Source organism: Corvus moneduloides, chromosome 23 (assembly GCF_009650955.1).
Source record: "Corvus moneduloides isolate bCorMon1 chromosome 23, bCorMon1.pri, whole genome shotgun sequence".
Classification (NCBI taxonomy): domain Eukaryota; kingdom Metazoa; phylum Chordata; class Aves; order Passeriformes; family Corvidae; genus Corvus; species Corvus moneduloides.
Window position 1 is genome coordinate 7,079,202 of NC_045498.1, and position 19,607 is coordinate 7,098,808.

The window sequence follows — 19,607 nt, forward strand, 5'->3', positions numbered from 1 at the left end:
GGGGGGCCCCCACGGCCCAGCATGGCCGAGCCAGAGCACTAGCCAAGAGTCGGCAGCTTTGTTCCAGGTGCCGGCTCCCTTTTTTTCATTAGGCTAATGGGATGCGGATGCATTATTCCATTCCACATGCTGCTGATGAACCACTCAGGCCAGTGCATTTGCATTAATGTGCAAAGCACTGGAGGAGGGTGGAGTGGCTGCATCTGGCCAAGGCTGACCTTCCCTGCACCGCCCAGCCTCCCCAAGCCACGCTGCGCTCCCACCACACTCCCACCACCCCACCGGACCCAGGAACTCCTCGGGATGGCTCCAATGCACATTCCAGGACACCACAACCAGCCCTGAGCCACCTCATGCTTGCTGCCCATGTTGCCCGTACCGTGCCTGGCCAACTCCACCACCCCTTCCCATATGGATCATGGATGATGCCCCACTGCCATACCCTCATCCCCACTCCATACCCCCGTCCCCAATGCAGAGGTGACCACAGCATTCCTCCTGCGCTCTCCACTGCTCCCCAAAAAGTGATCACTCCCACCTCCTGCAAGGAAACCTGCTCGGCGTGTCCCTCCTTCCTGGTTGCTTGTACTGGGACCTCCCAGCACCACCCCAGAGCTGCCTTCCAGCACCCCAGGCGAGCAGGGGGCTGTCTCCTGAGCCCCCCCACCCCAGAGCTGGCAGGCAGCGTCGGGCGCGGGCGTCACTGGAGCCCTTGGGTTGTTTGTTACGGCTCCCAACTGCCTCTGTCCCTGGAGAGGTTTCGAAGGCGAGTGACCCACGAACTGGAATGTGCAAAGCCTCCAGCAAACAGAGCCAGCTGCCTGCGCCCGCGCAGGGGGGTGGTGAGGGGAGAGCAGCCGGCCCCGCGCCACGGCACGGCACAGCACGGCACAGCACAGCACAGCCCTGACACAACTGCGCAGCCCTCATGTCCTCCTAAAGTGGGCAACCACCTGGCTGAGGTGAGATAAGAGCAGCCCATTGGTCTTGTCAAGTCCCCAGTGTCATCAGCTATCGTGAAGGCCCCCAAACCCCCATGTCCCACTTCCTTCCTCCCTCCCAGCCTGTCACTTGGCAGCACATGGCCTCCCAGAGCTGTGCTGGGATCATGCTTCGCCCCTCGCCTGTCTGCAAAATACAAGTCCTTGGGCGGCCAAAGGACCTTTAGGACATGGGAGAACACAGTGGCACTGCCAGATCCCTGCCCTGGTCTTTGCCACCTCCCCAGCTGCCAAAGGGCTCCCAGCTGGAATCAGTGTGAATGGGCACAGCTTTGCTTGCCCTGGGTGGGCATGGCAGGGTCTCAGCAGCTCCGTGCCCGGCAAGTGTGCGAAGCCCCCGCGCCTGAGTGTGCGCACGCGGGTGTCTGGGTTTGTCACAGCCTGGTGAGCAAGTTAATCTCAGGCTCCCTGACACGTGGAATAAAATCGCGATCCCATAATGGAATTCATTCATCTTCCTGTCCAGGCAAAGAACAAGCCCCCCACTGCCCACTGGGGCTGGGGCTGGGCCAGGCCAAGGTGGCCGGTGCCCAGCTCCCAGCTGGGGGTCCCTGCCTGCACCCACCCTCCTCCCTGCCACAGGACCGGACTGGCACCAGAGCGATGTTCCTGCGAGCGGAAACCCAGAAAGGTGCCAAACACTGGGTGCCACAAAGTGTTCCCTTCCCAGGGGACATCAGCCGTGTCTGCGGGGGCAGCTGGGGTCACCAAGGAGGGTTCAACTCCCCCCGGGTGATCTGGGGTCCTGTCGTGCCAGAGGGCAGGCACAGTACTCATGAGGGGGGAAAGGGAAACTGAGGTAGGTGGTGGTGTTAGGAAAGGGCAATCCAGGTGGCATTAAGGGGACAGGGGAAGATGTCCCTCTGTCCTCGTGTCTGTCTGTCCCTGCAGCTCCTCCTCCACTGCCAGTGCCTTGGCCAGCCCTGGTACAGAGCACCTATCCGAGGGACTCTGCAGGGATGGCACCAGTTGGGGCACCCATGGGGGTCCCCAGCACATCCCCAGGGACTTCCTCACCCCCAGCCATGGGTACAAGTAATGGGGAAAATCTCAGGAGTCTGAGCAGGGCAGGAGGCCACAGGGTCGCCATGCTGCCCTGTGCCTCAGTTTTCCTCTGGCACCCACGTTGAGGCCACCCCCAAGCAGGAAAGTGGCCCCGTGGCCAGGAGAAGAGGAGGAGGAAGAAGAGGAGGAGGAGGAGAAGAAGGAGGAGGAGAAGGAGAAGAAGGAGGAGGGCTGCTCCTTCTTGGGCACACAAAGCCCCTTTCATAGGGGCCGAGTTTGGATTTCCTCTGCCAGCCCAGCACCTCGCTGCCTCCTGCCCTGCCAGAAACGCTGTGGTCAGAGAGGGCAGCTGGCGAGTGGGACGCCTGGGGGGACACAGGGACCTTCAGGTGGCTTCATCCCTCACCCTGACCGTCCCCATGATTTTCCCCTCCCGTCAGCTTTTAATTATACCCCTAATAAAAGTCGCTTTGCAGGGGAACAGGAGCTTTGTTGCTCAGGAGCTCATCTGCTCCTGCTGCTCCTTTCCTGCTTTAAACTGTAATCCTCAGCTGGGGACACTGCAATTAGCCACCATGGAGCTGGGCACCGTGTCACCGAGGATTAGGGCTCCCTTCGGTGGGGAGCTGGGGGACCCAGCCCTGGTGTGGGTCGATGGCTCTTTGCAGGATGGGCTCTCCCCACTACAGCCTCCAAAAGAGGGGGACGAGCTTAAGAGTCCCCCTGAGCCAGGCATCCCCCAGCTCGCCTCCTCTGAGCACTCACTGCCCGGCACCCTCAGTGCCACTGGGTCGTTTCTGGGGCGCACAGGACCCTCACAGCCCCTCTGCCAAACCCCCTGGAGTCCCCCATGCAGACAGACCCAAGCAGGTCTTCCCAGGAGTTGGGTGGCTTTGTACAGTGTGACTCTGGGGACAAAAATGGGGCTGGCAGGACCAACAGCAGCCTCAACCCACACCTCTGCACGTCTGTGAGCACTGGTGCCCATCCCCAAGGCCCTGTGTCCCGGGGATGGGGGGAGAGGGGGGGCGGGAACTGAGGCACAGGGCACCAGGTGCCCATGATGCACACACTGAGAAGCTGAGGACAGGTGTGACACCTGTGCAGTGTCGGTGACGTGGGACCCTCGTGCACGGTGCAAAGGCCACGTCTACAGCACGGCAAAGGGGTCGCTGGACCCCTCGAAGCCCCTGAAAGGAGCCCGCGGGTGCCTCTCGCCAATCAGCCTCTTGCCGGGGCTGGAAGGGGAGCGCGGGCGCTCGTTAGCAGCCGCTCATTAAGAGCCCTCCGGGAGGATGAAGGTACCGGGGGCACCTGCACCTCCGTTTAATGAGCTGCAGCACCATTAAATGTTGGAGGGGACCTCGGGCACGGTAGAGGTGCCGGCGCGGGGGCTGCCCCCACCCTGACCCCCACCCAAAGTACGGTGTGGGTCCCTGTGCCGGCGTGGCCATGGGGAAGGAGGAACGCGGGGAGTTGAGTCACGGTGACAACTGCAGCGGCGGTGGCAGCTGCTGCCAGGAATACCCCGAGGTCCCCACCAGCGCCCGGGGGCACCCTGGGGACTCATCCCCTTCCGAGCCAGCACCCACGGGCGCTGCAAAGAGGGTGACGGTGGCCAGAGCGGGGTAGCAGTGCCGGGGCACGGCAGGACCCCTGGGACCTCAAGGTGGGGACCTTCCCACTCTGGGTGCCCCCGAAGTGAGAAGGGGACTGACATCCTGCCCCCAAGGACCTCACCCAGCACCCAGAGCTCCCAGTAGGTCCCAGCTGACGATTAAACCCCAGCCTCACACAGCACCTGGAAGGGACCACCTGGGGAGAATCTCCCGGTGCACCCCACACGGGGACGATGTGTCCCCACCCCAGCACCCAGCCCCGCAGGACGCCTGGGTCCCCACGCTCGCACCCACCCGCGTGGGGCTCTCCCTCGTTAATGTTTACTCGGGTTCGTTAGCGCCAGCACATCGCCATGGCAACCCCGCAAGCTGCGCGTCGCCTTCCGCGCCACTGTCGTGAGGCTTGGGGACGTCCCCACGCGTGGGGTCACCGCGGGCACCCACCACCGCCACCACCCACCCCGGACATGTGGGGCTGGGGGACAGGCTGGGGAGCAAGGGGAGCGGGGGACCCACCAGGGTTTGCCACCTCCCCGCCGGGATGGCATGGCTCGGTGTCGCCCAGCCGGGGTGAGAGCACCCGTCGCTCACCCCCAAAGCGCCGCCGCCATGCCAGGGCTGCAGGCGTGTGCGGGCACTGCCAACACGCCTCGGTGCTGCATTATTTATAAACTGGAGGAGCAGAGGGTTCGGCAGCAGCTGCAGAGCCCTTGCGGGCCGCCCTGCCCGGCGTCACGAAGCCACCGAGCCCACTGGCACGGTGGCACCACGGCCCCGGCAGCCAGGAGGGACGATAGGGACAAGGCTGCCTGTGGGGCTGGCAGAGCCACGGGGCACCCAGATGTCACCCTGGCGTCCCCTTGGATGTGGCGGGCAGCTGGTGCAGCACGTGGGGATGTCTGGTGTGTCCCTGTGTCCCCTGCGCTGGCACAGCACCCCAACCTGCCTCCTGCCACTTCAACCTGCTCTTACCTTCCCATCCTGCCTCCTGCCACCTCAACCTTCCTACTGCCACTCCAACCTGCTCCTGCCACAACCTCCCTCCTGCAACCCCACCTCCCTCTTGCCACCTCAACCTCCTTCTTGTCACCCCAACGTGCCCGCTGTCACCCCAGCCTGCTCCTGCCTCTGCGTGACCTCACTGCAGATGGAGCTGGGCGATGGCAGCAAAGGGGTGTCCCCATGCCAGGCCCAGCCAGCCCCCTGTGGCGCACGGCTGAGCCCCAGCTGTGCCACAGCTCCGTGCACCGGGAGCAGGATGTGGCCCCAGCATTTTCTCCCACCACGGGGTCTGTTGGCTACGGCAAACAGGTTTTCCTTAAGCTTTGCAGAATCCACCCACCTCCTTCCCCCCTACGAGTCCCACCTCCAGGCTGATGGGGAGAAGGAAGGAGGGGGGTGAAAGGCTGAATTGGGGCTTTTAATTTTTCATTATTAATTTCCCATCGACGCTGAGAGGCGCCGGGGCTGGCTCAGCCGCCCCCAGCATCGCCCCCCGCGCTCCCGCGCGCTCTCCCGGAGCTCTGCACCGGCTGAAGCCGAGCCAGGCTGCCGATAGGATTAATTCTGCATGACTGCCCATCTCCGCGGGGGGATCTAAGACCCTCAGGCCTGCAGCAATCTTTAAAATTCCTCCAGCCCAACTTAATTCCCTCTTCCTGCAGAGCTGGCGCATCTGCTGCAGTCAGGCACGGAGAGAAGGAGACGGAGGGAGAGGGGGGAACAACGGGCACCCAGGACTGCTGTCGGCTCCGGCGCCAGGCGGTGGCCCTGCTGTGGTGGTCATGGTCCTGCGTTGTCACCGTGGGGTCACCCAAAGCCACGCCAGTCACCCATCCCATCCCTGTGGGTGGTTTGTACTGGGGATGGGGGAAACTGAGTCACAGTGGGGCAGCCCTGGATACAGGGTTCCCCCCTGTTTCGCCCTGGACAGGGGATGGACGCAGCCACCTAAACTGTTGTCACCTCCCTGTCCCTGCTGGGACTCTGCAAAGCAGGAGATTGATGTAAAAACGGGTTTTTTTCATCACCTATGAGCTCTGCCCCTCCAAGCAGGTCTCATTCAGACCCCCCATTCCACTCTCACCTTCTGCTGTCCCAAAGGACAGGCCCCCAGGGTTGAACATCATCTGGGAGCACTCAGGGCCCAAGATCCCCTGGATCTTGGGATGGCTCATAGAAACAGAGCTACTGCTTGGGAAAAACAGCGTGGGGGAAAAGCCTCCCTCCTCAGCCTCTCTCCCAGAGAACAAGCACCCAGTGTCACCCGGAGGCCAGGCACACCCATCCTCATCCCCATGGGACCCCCTGCCCCTTCAGTCACCTCCGAACAGCGTCAGGACAAGGAGCCTGGCCGAGCTGGGGGGTGCTCCCCCCCAAGCCCCCGCCATGCACAGCGGCAGCCTGGGGACGGTCGCGTGTCCCCGCGCTTTGAAGGCTCAGCCGCCGCCACACCGAGGCTGGCAGCCGGCGGGCAGCGCTAACCTTCAGGGGGTGACGGGGAGAGGCCATGGCAGGATGGAGGGAGGGATGGATGGAGGGATGGATGGAGGGATGGATGGATACAGCCACCATGCTCCAAAGCCTGCTGCACACACCATCCACCCAGCACCATGGCTGCCCTCCTGAGCTGTTGGCGCTGCCAGATCCAGGAGAACCATCCCTTTTGCCTTCTTGCCTCCAAGTTGCCCAGCTCGCCAGGCAGCCGAGGAGCGCAGCCCAGCCCAGCTGCTGGCGGAGCTGTGGATACATGCATTTAAATCACTTATATCTTTACTTTCTCCTGCGCTGGCTGTGAGATGGGCTTTTTTTTGCATGCGTAATTAGGGGGTGGAACAGATGGCGGAGGGTTCGTTTAAAGTAATGCATCCATTAAAATAACCTTCGCTGTCGGGGACTGCGCTCCAACAGGGGCCTGTTTCACCGGGGGTGGTGGGGAGGGTGGGGGGGGCTTTGCGTGGTGAGGAGGGGGCGTGTTGGACGTTAGGAAGGGGGACGGAGCGCACATTCCCTGTGGGATACATCATCCTGGATGGTGGGATGAAGGATACACCAACTCGTGTTGTCACGGATGGGTTGGGAAGAGAGCTGGGGCCAAACTAGGACCAAACTGGGGGCAAACTGGAGTTGAACTGGTACTCCTCAGGGCTCAGTTTCCATGGCAATATGATGGCAGTGAGATGGTGGGGAAGCAAAACCCAGGTTGGGGAGGATGCCAACAGTTCTTAAGGCAGGCATAGTGCTTGTGGGCACCCTGGGGTACCTTGTCCAGAGCTGCCCCCCATGGGGACTCTGCCCACCTCTGTCCCCCACCCACCACAGAACCCAAAATACACGCGAGGAGGGCATTGCCACGCAGCACCAGCCGTCTCTCCTGTTTCAAACCCCAGGTTCCTGGGAGAGGCAGGAGGGCTTTGTTCAGGCACCGGAGGAGCGGAGGCCAGAGAAAGCAGGAGTGCCCTGCCAGCTCTTGTGTTTCACTCCCAAGGAATGCCGGGGAGGGGAGGGGAACACTGCTCCCCCCCTTCCCGCCCCATTGGGCACCCAGCCCGGCTGCAGGGTGCTGAGGCTGGGAGGAAGAGGAGGGATGAAGGATGGGGAGGCGGGCGTCGCGCGGATACTGTGGTACCACCACGTGCAGCCAGGGCTGGCAGCGGGTGGGCTGGGGAGGGGGGGACACGCGATGACACACACCCGGGGTGACACGGTGATGCCAAGCACTGCCTTGGTTGGAGCAAATAATTCTGAGCAAGAGCTGCCGAGCAAATATCACACCCCTCTCTGGAAGGAAAGGAGGAGCCCCCACCAAAGGAAAGGAGGGGTACCCACTAAATTTGGGGAGTCCAGCGAGACCAGGGAAGAGCACGGGGAAGAGCGAGAGCAGCAGCAGTGCCAGAGCACCCAAGCGTGTTCAAATATTTAGTGTGCACTTGCAAAGGTGCTTCTGCTGCCTTTAGGGCATCACTGCGTTGGAAGCATCAGAGAGGTGGGAACTGGGGGGATGGGGAGCAAATGCCAGGGATGTGCTGCAGGGAGGTCTTTCTTTTCCAGCTGGGCTGGGAGGGCCAAGGCATGGGGAGCCCAGGAAGGGCTGGGGTAAGCTCAGCTTTGCCCTGAGCCTGGCCCCTGCCTCGTCGTCCCCTCCCCGGCCACAGCTCCCAGAGCCCATGGGATTGCACATCCCTCCATTCCGCTCCTCCTCCTCCTCTTCCTCCAGCCCCATGAGCTTGCTGGTTCCCCACATTCCTGCTCACTGGCACCCTGGGGTGTCCCCAAGCACTGTCATGGCCCAGGGGACAGCCGGTGGCTGTGGCAACGTGGCACATGACATCAACAGCAGCGGCGAAGTGCCGAAGGCGGCGATGTCGGGTGCTGGGGCAAGGGACCAAAGGGACATGTGGGATAGCAGGGCTCAGTGGGGACCACTGGAGAGATGCCAACAGCCAAGAGGGGATCGTGGCAGGACGTGAATCACGGGGTGACAGAGGTCCCCAGGCCAGCAAGGTCCCCAGACCCTCCATTTTGACCTCCCCAGCCCCACACACACATCAAGGAGGAGCTGCTGTGCTGGCAAAATGAAGGACACCGGGTTTTGCCCCATCCCCACACTGTCCTCTGGCCGCCAAGCCCCTGCCCCACCACCCCCACTCCCGCTCACTGATCCAAAATTCCCCCTCCTCACCCCGTCGTCTCACCTGCTGTCACCTCCCCATCAAACGCGAGAGTCTCCCTTTGCCTCCCTGGGTGTTTTGCGAGCTCCCTTCGGTGCACCCCAGCACAGTGAGCTCTTCCCACTCCCCAGCCAGCAATCCGCCGGGAAAAACCGGTCCCAAAAACCTTCCCCACATCCGCGCCAGCTCTGCGGGTCTGGGGGGGCCGCGGCCGGCCCCCTGCTCGCCAAGAACAATAGCGCCTTGTTCCAGCCCGGCTCTGTCCTCTCCTCCCTGGGCAAAGCCCTGGCCACTCTCACCTCTACGTTCCTCTCGCTGTTTCCCAGCTCCCTCCTGCCAAATCCCCGTTCCCGAGTGCTTCTCCTCCCCGTGGGTCCATATTAAGCTACATTCTCCTTTCAGCTGGGTGGAAAACAGCAGTAATAACCATGTGGAGAGAGCCGTGCCCCCCACCTCCACTTCCCTCCCACTTCGGGGTTCAAATTTCATTTCAGCAAAAAAGCTTCCCCCGCCTCCAATTTCTTCCCCCAAACCGAGTCGCTGTCGTCGCGTCTGATCTCGGCAGGGGCCGTATGGATGCTCAGCTCCTCCTGGTTCAGGATCTGCTGCCAATCTGGACCTCGCAAACTGGTTCTCACACAGCTCCCGCGTAGCACCTCCCTCCCAGCAGTTATTGTCCCTCCTCAGCCACCCCAGCCCAGCTCACTCTCCTGCCACCCTGCTCCCTTGTCACCTTTCCGTCCCGTTCCAGTGCCACCTTGCTCCTCTATCACCCTGCTCCACTGTCACCCTGCTCCGCTGTCACCCTAATTCCCTGCCACCCTGCTCTCTGCCACTGCTCTCCCATGGCACCCTGTTCTCCTGCTCCCCCTTCATCCCATTCCCTGCCACCCTGATCCACTGTCACCCTGCTACCCTGTTCCCCTGTGATCCTGCTCTCCCTGTCACACTGGTTTTTTGTCACCACACTCCATGACACCCTGCCCTTCTGTCACCCCACTCCCAACGCCATCCCTGCTCCCTGTGACACTCATCTGGTGCTCCACAGAGTGCCGTGCTCCCCACTGCCCCTGCTTCTGCCCGGGCACATCCAAACCAAACCAAACCAAACCAAACCAAACCACTGACTTCACCAGGCAAGATTTATTCCTGGCGTTTTCCCGGGGGGCCAGCGGGGCTGGCAGCTGGCAGGGAGCAGAGCGTCCCTGCTGCCTCCAGCCCGGCAGCCTCCCTCTTTCCTGCAGCTGAGGAGCTCATCTCCCTCGCCCAAGGCGCTCCATCCTCCTCCAGATATTTTAGGCCCAGGTTTTGCGAGGAATGTTCAGGCGCTGAGCCCAAGCCGATGCGCTGAAGTCAGCAGGAGGCGAAGAGGGAAGAGGAAAGAGGGAAGAGGGAAGAGAGAAGAAGGGAGAGTGTGCGTGGGGCTTGGGGCCCTGGTGGCGGCAGCACGGGGATGGGATGGGATGGGATGGCATGGCATGGCATGGCATGGCATGGCATGGCATGGCATGGCATGCTGCTCTCTCTGCCTGGAGCTTGTTGAGCTGTGGGAAGGGCAGAGGATTGGAGCTGGAGGATGCCAGAACTGCTTCACTCTCCCTCTGAGAGGATCAATACCACATTCTGCCTCTTCCTTGTCTCCCCACACTGTGCCAGGCCAGGCTGCACCAACACTCTCCCTCCGGCAAGCCAAGGGATTTGGAATGGGAAGGGGGATCCCCAACACTGTCAGTCCCCTTCACTGGGGAGGGGAAGGAGGTGTTTCTGCCAGGGTGGCATGTCCCCTGCCAACACCTACCCAGACCCACCTTAGCACTCAGGATGTCCAAGCCAACCTCATCGCAATACATCAATCTCTGCGAGCACACCAAACCCTACCTGTGCACACCAAACCCTGCCAGTACACCAATCCCTGCCTGCACCCTCTGTCTTGTACACCAAACTACCTGCACACCAAACCCTGCCTGCACACCAAACTCTACCTGCACACCAAACCCTGCCCGCACACCAAACCCTGCCCGCACACCAAACTCTACCTGCACACCAAACCCTGCCCGCACACCAAACTACCTGCACACCAAACCCTGCCCGCACACCAAACTCTACCTGCACACCAAACCCTGCCCGCACACCAAACTCTACCTGCACACCAAACCCTGCCCGCACACCAAACTACCTGCACACCAAACCCTGCCCGCACACCAAACTCTACCTGCACACCAAACCCTGCCCGCACACCAAACTCTACCTGCACACCAAACCCTTCCTGCATGCCAGTCTCTGCCTGTGCACCAAACCCTGTCCGCACACCCTACCCGCACATCAAACGCTGCCTGCACAGCCAACACTCTCAATGCTGCCCATGCACGTGCTGACACCTCCCACTCACACACCCCTTCCTGCTTGCACCCCACTGACCCCCGGCATCGCCTGAATACCCATAACCTACCCACCACCACCCCGGCACCAGGACAGCTCATCACCCCTCTGAGCCTGGCGCAGCATCCAGGGGGTTTCTCGCAGCGCCGAGGGAGTCCCCGGCACACGCCAGCCCCTGTCACGGCCTCGCTGGCACGCCGCGGCCGACGTGCTCCGACAGGTGAGCCCCCGGGGCAGCGTTCCTGCCTGGGCCGGCAACTGTCCCCACCGGGCAGCCGGTTTGCCGGCATGTTCCTTCCCAGCACGTCCCTCCCTCCTTCCCTCCATATCCAGCCTCTCTCGGCCGGCGAAAGGGGGGAGCCGACAGATTTTAATGAGCTCCCCGGAGGCATCGCTCCGCACCCCCCATCCTCCCGCCTCTTCCCGCGCCCGGGAACCGATGCTCTGAAACACAACCCTCGGTGGCAAGCCTGGAAAAAAACCACAGGGCACATTTCCCCCCGCCTTTTCCCTTCCCTCCTCGCCTCCCCCAGCTTTTTTTTTTGCTCTCCTGCCGATGCCAAAGACCCAGCCGGGCTCTTGTGCTTTCACTCGCAGCTGCAGCTGCCGATTTTCGCTGTAAGCCCTTGTGCCTAGAAGGCCCAGAGCGAGGGATTCTGGGACGCGGTGATTGAAGACAGCACCAGCACGGAGACCATTGCTCAGACTTTCCCTGTCTGTCGCCCCAACGCTCAACCCACAGAGAGGGAGGGAAAAAAAAGAAAGAAAAAAGGGAAAGAAAAAAAAAAAAGAAAGATGGAGAAGGAAAAAAAACCCCACCGGACTGGCGCTCGCCCCTTCCCACCCACGCCGAGAACACACTCCACTGTGCCGGCACCGAGCACCCGGGCAGGCAGCACATAGGGACGGGGTGGGCCCCCCAGCCCTGTGACACCCTGGTGAACTCCGAATCCAACACCAAATCCCACCAGAAGTGCACTGGATCCCTCCCACCATGCAGCCCACTGTACATCACCCTAAAAACTCCCAGTGGGGAGGTGAGCACAGCCCAGTTATTTCCCTTTTGTGTTATTTTTAAGGAAAATAATAACAAGGCAGCTTTCGAGCCACTGTCTGCAGCACAGGGTGAATACTGGGGTGTGGGTGCGAGGGGAGATGACAAGAGCATGATGCTAGGGTCCTCGTGGGAAGCTGAACACTCACCACAGCACTGGGGCTGCCAGGATGTGCCCCAGAGCCAAGCAAACACGCTGGGAACATGTCACCATGTCCCCTCCACATGCAGAGCCCCCTGAGGAACAAAGTCCCCAGCACCCTGGGTGTCCAGACATGCCTGGGAAGGTCCCACGGGATCAAATCCTTGCCCTCCAGCACGCACACGGGGCCAAGGCATCGCTCAGCATGTGCCCTGAGGCAGAGCGGGAACAAGTCCAGCCGGGATGGACGGATGGATGGACACGCGGTGGGGAGAGAGGGAATGGGGCTGTGACCCCACGCACCTCTATGCCGGCCAGAGGAGGGGGTGTGCTGAGCATCTCCTGGCCAGCTGAGCCCTCACATCCCACAAACCTCCCCCAGCATCACTGGCTCCCCAAGGACCATGTCCGGACCACACGGCACATCCCAGCCACGAAGTTTGGCGGGCGGTGGGGCTGGGGAGGGGACGGCAGCGGGGGGAGGACACACATCTGCGACGCATTCAGGGGCCATCCCGCATCCGGGCAGCCCGGCCACAGCCCAGCATCCAGCCGGCTGGCCCCAGGGGGGGAACGCTGCCATATCACCAGGCAAAAATCCCCCCCCATCCCTCCCGCTCCTGTTACCGAGCCCGGAAGAAGGAAACAGCCCTCCCCACCGCTGCCCTGTTTACCAAGAGCTGGTTCCAAGCACTCGGGAGAATAGCAGGAGCATTTCAAGGCCCTGTTTCCACTCGGCTGACACACACTATTTATAGAAGCCCACAATTCTCCCAGAGCTTTCCTCGGGATCTCAGCAGAAATAGCCTGCCCCGGGTCTCTGCTGCCTCCTCTAAGGAGGCCAGGGCAGCGCCGGCCCCCCCCCCCAGGCTTCCCGTAATCTTCCATGGGCTTCCATGGCTTCTCCTCCGCCGGCCGCCCCGCTCCCGGCATGTCCTTGGCTACCCCGTCCCCGCCACAGTGCCAACCCCTCTCCCCCAAACCATCTCCACCTCCTGCCCGACCGGCTCCCGGCGGGCGCGCGGTGGCTCCGGCCGGTGTCCGGGAGGGAACCGGACTGGGGCTGGCGGGGTGTAGAGGGGGGACACGCCAACAGCCGAGCGAAAGCCACCTCCCGCCTGACTGCATCGGAGCGCGGCAGAGCCCCGGGGGACTCGCACCGGGGATGGAGTTGGCCTATTCAGGTTACAGAGACATGGCAGAGCGGAATTTGGCGCCGCGCCATCCCTTCTCCAGCCCCCCCTCCGCCCTCCTCTTCCACCCCCCGCTCCCCACCACCACCACCACCACCACCCTCCCCTGCAAATTCCACAGCCCAGCAGGAGAAGCCAGTGTAAGGGGACACCTGGGGGGGCGAGGAAAGGGGGAGAGGCTTGGGAGGGGGGCCCCAATTCAGACCACGGGGCCCCAATTTGGACCACGCGCCCCCGACTCAGACCGCGCCGGCACCAGGGTGGGAAAGCGAGCGGGGCAGGATCCGTGCCCGTCACCCCGGGGGTTCGCTTCTGCTCTCTGTCACGCCAGGATAAATCTGGAGTGACTCCACCGCGCGCTGTGGCACACAATGAGCTCACCCCGCTGCTTTTGGGGGGCTCTCCTGGCAGCCACGGGCAGAGGGGCTGGATGCACGAGGCCACCTGGTCCTGGGCACAGCCACGTCGTCCCCCCAGCACGTAAACAAGCGGGGACTCAGGTGTCTCCACCTGCGTCGGCCTTGGGGACACCAAACACAGAGAGTCTGGCGTCAGCGTGACCCCGTGGGGTGACTCCAGCCCCCGCCAAAGCCATCGCGGTCCCCCGCGGTCCCTGTCGCAAGCACCGAGGGGCCGCGCGGGGGGGTTTTAAATCAGCTGATCGATAAAAACAAATCAGAGGGGGGATGACAGGCACCGGAGTAACAACCGCTCGCCGAGCCCCGCGCCACGGACCACGCAACTTCACCGGCGGGGCTGGGGGAAGCCTCCCGCACGCCCCTCACCCCGCACCCTCCCGGGAGTGCCCCCGCGGGGCGGCCCACCGCTCCCCGGAGACAGCCTGCCAGAGGAAGGGGTGGGATGCTGTGCCCCGGGGGGTCCCCCACGTTCCCCGGGGAGCCCCCCTAGCCCCCCGCGCTGTTGACAGGCTCTGCCTTCTAGTGGCCGGAGCCGGCTCTGACAGCTGTCACTCACCGCTCGCACCCGGGGGGGTAGAGGTGGGGGGGTGTCCAGGGGGACGCGGCCGAACTCGTGGAGATGGCAGCCCCCCGCCATGGGGGGCTCGCCCCGGGCCCCCCCCACGCCCGCACGCCCCTCCCCACCACAAGTGCCATTAAACTCCGGCAATTTGGCACCAACTCGCCGCGCAACTTCAGCGGAGGGGACGGCGAGGGGGGGACACATACACGCGACACGCCGCCTCCTCCCCCCCCACCCCGCTCTGCCCAAAGGGGGTGTCCCGTGTGTCCTCCCCCCTCCCAGTCCCACACAAAGGCGGGGGTCCCCGGTACTCACCCGCCGGCTCCTGCGCTCCGCGCCCCTCGGAGCCCGCCCGCTTGGGGAGGCTCCTGCCGCCCGCCGGGGCTGCGTCCTGACCGGCCGCGGGGGTCCCGGAGCCCTCGGCACCGCTCGCCACCTTCAACGAGAGCATTTCCAGCGCCTCCTGCTCACATTCTCCCCAGGCAACTCCGCTCCTGCCAGCCCGCCCCCTCCTCCGTCCCCTGCCTGCTCTTTCCTCCTTCCCTCTCCCCCCCCCTCCACCCCTCTATTTTATTTTTTCCGGGATTTTCTCTCCCCTCTACCGCTTAGCTTATTTTTCTCCCTTTTTTCTCCTTTTTTTTTTTTTCTCCCCCTTTTTTCACCTTTTTTCCCCCTTTTTTTTTTTCCTCCTCTTTTTTCTCCCCCCCCCTTCGCCTCTCACACACACACAAAAGGCAGCGGAGCGGGAGGCGGAGGGGAACCGACCTCCCCTCTGCGCCTCCGCCGCTCGCCGCCTGCGGAAAGCAAAGAAAGACACAGCGCAGCAGAGCCCTGGCTTGCCGCTGCCTCCCCCCTTCCTCCTCCTCCTCCTCCCTCCTCCTCCTCCTCCTCCTCCTCCTCCTCCACCACCTCCTCCCTCTCTCTTGCCTTCTGCCGCTCCCGGCTTTGTGGGGGCTGGGATAAAAGGGGGGGAGCAGAGCCGGCGGCCAGGCGCGCCCAGCCCCTCGCTCCTCTCTCCGTGCGCGGCGGGGACCGCGGCTCCGCTTCTCTCCGCTGTCAGCGGCACGGCCAGCATCCGGCACCCCGGGGAGCCGTGCAGCACCGCCGGGGCATGCCGGGCCTTGTAGTCCTTCCTTTCCCCCCCTCTTTTTTTTCCCCTCCTTCCTTCCCCCCCCCTTTTTTCTCCTCCCAGTCGCTGCGAAGCGCGCAGGGAGGGGCGCAACGGGCGCGCGGCCGTTGAGCGCCGCCCTGGGAGGGGGGGGACACTTCCAGAGAGGGGATGTTTTGGGGGGGATATCCCGGGGGGAGGGTAACCCCCCCCCCCAGGCTGCCCCCCCCTCCCCGCGGTCCCAGTGGGATGCGCGGGGCATTGCTGCCCTCTCCCGGGTTGCACCCGCACTGCGCACCCCCTCCTTAGGGATGCAGGATTTGGGGACACACACCCCCCTCTGCAGCCCCCCCCCCGACAATCTGGGGTGCACTTCGTCGCTCTCTCCAACTCAGCACCCCTGCGCCCTCAAAACCCCCATGGAGCCAAGTATGCCCATGGAGCCAAGTGTGCCCATGGAGCCAAGCATGTCCTTTTTTCCTTTCCCCCCCACTTTTAACTATTTTTTTTTTTTTTTAATCAAAAGCTCTATCTGAGGCCTGGAAATATCTCTTCTGTTTGCTGACACCCTGCTCCTCCAATTTTTTTGCGTCCCCTCTTGGCCATGTCCCAAAGGGAATGCCAGGAGGGAAGGTGGTGAACAAGGCCCCTCGGGACAGTGGTGGCAGAGCAGGGAGCTGCTCTCCAACTTCCTGAGCACCCCGTAACCTCCCTCCCCACAGCTCCACGGAGCATCTCCCCAGAACCAAGTCGCCGTCGCTGTTAATGTTCCCGGAGCAGGGTAGATACAATATAATTAAAGTAGATAATACCGGTGATGTTTGTTATGACATCGTGTTTTTGTGAGTGACGAGTGAAGGGTTAACTCCAGGGAATTGGGAATATTGCTTGGCTGCTAATAACACGTGAGTCATAGATGGAATAACACATGGGTGCAGGGAGAGACACAGCACCTGGCTTTACAGCAGCCCTTTGCCTCGCCTGTGTGGGGCAGGTTGGGGTTTCATGTGTTTTTGGATCAACAGGAAGCAAGGAAGGAATCTGAACTCCAGATACACGCTGGTCACCCCAGCTTCGCTGCTAAACTGGGATGAACTGGTGAGCTGGGGTCATGCTGGGAGTTGTCTTTCAGCTGGGACCTATTGCAGCTGGAAAGGTGTCAGATCTGTCCCCTCCACGCACCCCATCGGGATCAGAAGGGCTGGGTGTGGGACTGGCTGGACTCTGCACAGCCCGGATAAGGATGCATCGCCCCTGGAAGCAGAGCAGAGTGGAGGCCTGGGCTCCAGCCCGGTCAGCAGAGGAATCTGCACACGCAGACAGGATCACTGCAATTGCTGGTGGCTGAGTGAGCAACTTTGCAGGCTTCCTCGTCCCCTCGCCCTGAATGTCAGCTTTGAATTTTCTTGCTATTTTTAGGGACATTTCCAAAAAAAAGCCACCGAGGAGGATCCCTCCCTTCTTGCTTTGCAGGGCTCTGCGCCCCATGAATATTGCAAGGCTGTGGATCACTGTACCTGTGCAGGGACGGGGCGGGGGGGGGGGAGAGGGACAGAGGGACAGGGCAGGGAAGAGAGAGAGGTCGTGCAAAAAGCATGACATGGCAAGCAGAATGGGTTAGAATGTAAAATATTTATTAATTTAATCCAAAGCATTAAAAGGTCATGTATTAATCAAAGAGATGCTTAAAACTGTCAAAGTCCTTTGTCAGGTTTGAAGTGCATCTCTATAGTTATCATAAAATATATATACCAGTCTGGCGTGGAGCCCCAGGCAGGGCTGGAGGAGGAGGAGGAGTTAAATGAGGCACTTCACAGTGGGATGGACACCCCCACCCGGCCCTGCCAGACTTCCGTGGGTGCTCCACACCCCCATGCTAAACTGGGCATCTTGCGGGTCATCCTGATTGTCCCCAGGCCTGGGTTTGTTCCCTCTCAAGTCAGGCTTGCGCCCTGTGGTGGTTTGGGGGTTATGTTTGGAGTCTGGGTTTGGGCTAGAGATGGATGCGGTGGGTTTGGGAGCAGGGTCCCCCACTTGTCCCCGTGGGTACAGGTGGCTCCCAGCCATGGCAGTGGACACTGGGGCGGGTGAGCTGTGCCCATGCCACTCGCGTCACAGCTCTGCGAGTGCTCAGCCCTGCCAGGATTTCTTTTCAGCTGGGGGGGTGGGTGGTGGAGGCGGGTCCCCGGGGCCACCCGGGTCACCCGGGCACCCTTGTTCCGTCTCCCAGCCAAGTGCTGTGTCAGCAGCGTTGGCGTGGACTTACGCTACCATCTAGTGGCTGCTTTGCCACCGCTGTCCCCGGCTCAGTCCGTGTCCCCGCAAACCGCCCCCCCTCCCCAAACCCGGGGGTCGAAGCCACCCCTGTGACCAGGACGAGGGTGACCTGCCTGGGTTTGTCCCCGGAAAGCTGTGGCTGGCTGGGCTGGGGGGGTGGTGGCAGCTGACACCCCGAAAGCCACCAGCTCCCCGGGGTGGGAGCAGGGGATTAGGAGGCAGTGGGGTGCTGTGGGGGAGATCTGGGGGCATGGGGATAGAGGGGCGAGGAGGGCAGAGAAAGGTGTTTGATGCTTTGCTGGCATACTGGGAGTTGCCGTTGCGGGGAGCGCAGTCCAGAGGCCCTGATGGGGTTGGGGGGCGGGGGGGAGGGAGGATCCTGCCCCTGCAACGGCTGTGGAGAGTTAGGGCACTCAGATTTTGCCTCCATAAAAGTAACTGCGGCAGAAGAGCCCAATCCATCCCCGAATTCCAGCACCGGGCTGCCCCGGAGCAGCAGCAAAACAATTCCCGATTTCTCCCAATAAAACCACTTCCGAGCAGCCCTGTGGCCAGCAGAGCAAGGCTCCCACTGTGCCCCCTCCCCATCGCCTGTGTTTGCGCTGTCACCTGACCATTCCCACGCCCAGAAAACCTCCGTCCCCAAATCCTGCTGCTCCCTCGTTGCTGTCACAGATGCTGCTGTTGTCAGTGCACAGCTCTTCCCAATTATCTGTTGTTTTTCCATGGAAAAAGGTGTCCCCTCACAGTGACTGGTGCTGAGCTGCTGGGTGATTGCAGATAAATCCATCTGTGCCTCAGTTTGCCCTCTGAGGGGACAGTGCCTGAAGGCCTGGACCAGCAGGCTCAAGCTTGGTCAAGTCTAAATCCACATTTTTGGCCATTTTCCACTGTTGTCTGGCCGTTGCTGCCTCGGAAACGTGGCTCCGATCCACGACCCAGGAGCTCTGCAGGTTCTGCCAGTCCCTGGGGAGCTGAGGCCAGGGGCCACAGGGACAAACCCCCGCCCTGCTGTGGGTGGGGATGGCTCCTTCCCGGTCACGGGGGTCCCCAGCAGCAGCTCGGGGCGAGGGGGCCCCCGGGCAGAGTGGGAGCGCTGCGGGTGCTTCGTGCCAGGGTCTGCAGCGCCGGCCATCTGCAGCATCGCCACTGCTGTGTCCCGGCACCGGGTGGGCTCGCTGGCTCCAGACCCCCCCGCCACGCGTGGCCCGGGCTGGCCCGGCGCTGGCAGAGCAGCCAGCCAGAGCGGGGCCACACGGGCTGGGCAGGGTGTGCGGGCAGGAGCGGGGCGAGCAGGGCTCGGCACCATGGGGACGCGGGTGCTGCGGAGCATCGGGGAGAGCTGATGGCGGTGGATTAACCCTCGGGTGCAGGGCAGGGGAAGCGGTGCTGAGCTGCTCCCTCTCCCCTCTGGAGCTGCTGCAGCTGCAGCGCTGCCTGTGGTGCTGCAGGGAGCAACCAGCCGGGAGGGGAAGGGGCCAGAGCAGAGCCCCCAGCTCTGAGCTTTGCTCTTCCCTGCAAGCCCCCAACCCAAGCTCTGAAGCAAAAATGAGCCTGCAGCACCTTTGGAGGGGTCCCAACCTCTTTCCCCACCTCCCCATCTCTTCTGGCCCCAGGGTGGACCCTGCTGGGAGCTGCAGGAGCTCTGTGAGGGGTGACCCCGGGCACGGGGGGTGGCTGTGCCAACCCGCAGTTGTCCCTCCACCCCTGATCAATACCGCCCAGCATTAACATAAAATCGATGTCCCTCCCCTACCCAGCCTGTGGTCACCCCGCAGCAAAATCCTTTAAGCCCCTCACCCCTTCTGCGGGCACCAGTGCTGGGAGAGGACAGAAGGATGGGAACCAGGACAGCGGTCTCCCCTTCCCCCCTTCAGCCCCTTCACATAGGTACCTGCAGCCTCAGGCCCCACTCTATCCCCGAGAGCTGACACAGTCATGACAGCAAAATGGGGGACACCCTCTGGTGAGTGACCATGGCGTCACAGGGATTATGGTGGCACAGCCACGTGGAAAAGAACGTGGCAAATCCACATGGGTCCTGACCCACTCCTGCCACCGCCACTGCTGGGGACAGGGCCCTCGGCTGGGGTGGAGCAGGAGCTCTGAAGATGCCTGGTGGTACCCAGGGATGGTGGCATGTTCCCAAGCCTCCTGGTATGTCCCCAAAGCCTCTGG

At 62.4% G+C, this 19,607-nt stretch overlaps 1 protein-coding gene and 1 long non-coding RNA gene across 5 annotated transcripts in view; one reads left to right on the forward strand and one right to left on the reverse strand.

Annotated features, from left to right (window-relative positions):
* AHDC1 (AT-hook DNA binding motif containing 1) overlaps window positions 1–15,089 on the reverse strand; it is a 49,015-nt gene extending 33,926 nt beyond the window's left edge. The window contains exons 1-2 of one of the 4 annotated variants that reach the window (XM_032132174.1): window positions 14,972–15,089; window positions 14,360–14,480 (exon numbers count right to left, since the gene is read on the reverse strand). Coding sequence is in view for 1 of the 4 variants with exons in the window: in XM_032132173.1 (XP_031988064.1) it covers window positions 14,360–14,495 (136 nt within the window). In the remaining 3 variants the exon portion in view is untranslated. Of the gene's footprint in view, window positions 1–8,594; window positions 8,735–14,359; window positions 14,562–14,809; window positions 14,894–14,971 lie in introns of those variants that run through there. The other 3 variants (XM_032132175.1, XM_032132173.1, XM_032132172.1) reach the window with 3 other exon arrangements.
* On the forward strand, window positions 6–1,446 carry LOC116454962. Its single transcript, XR_004244267.1, has 2 exons — window positions 6–962; window positions 1,064–1,446. It is a non-coding gene; the product is annotated as an uncharacterized LOC116454962 (long non-coding RNA).
* Window positions 15,090–19,607: the final 4,518 nt, after the last annotated feature.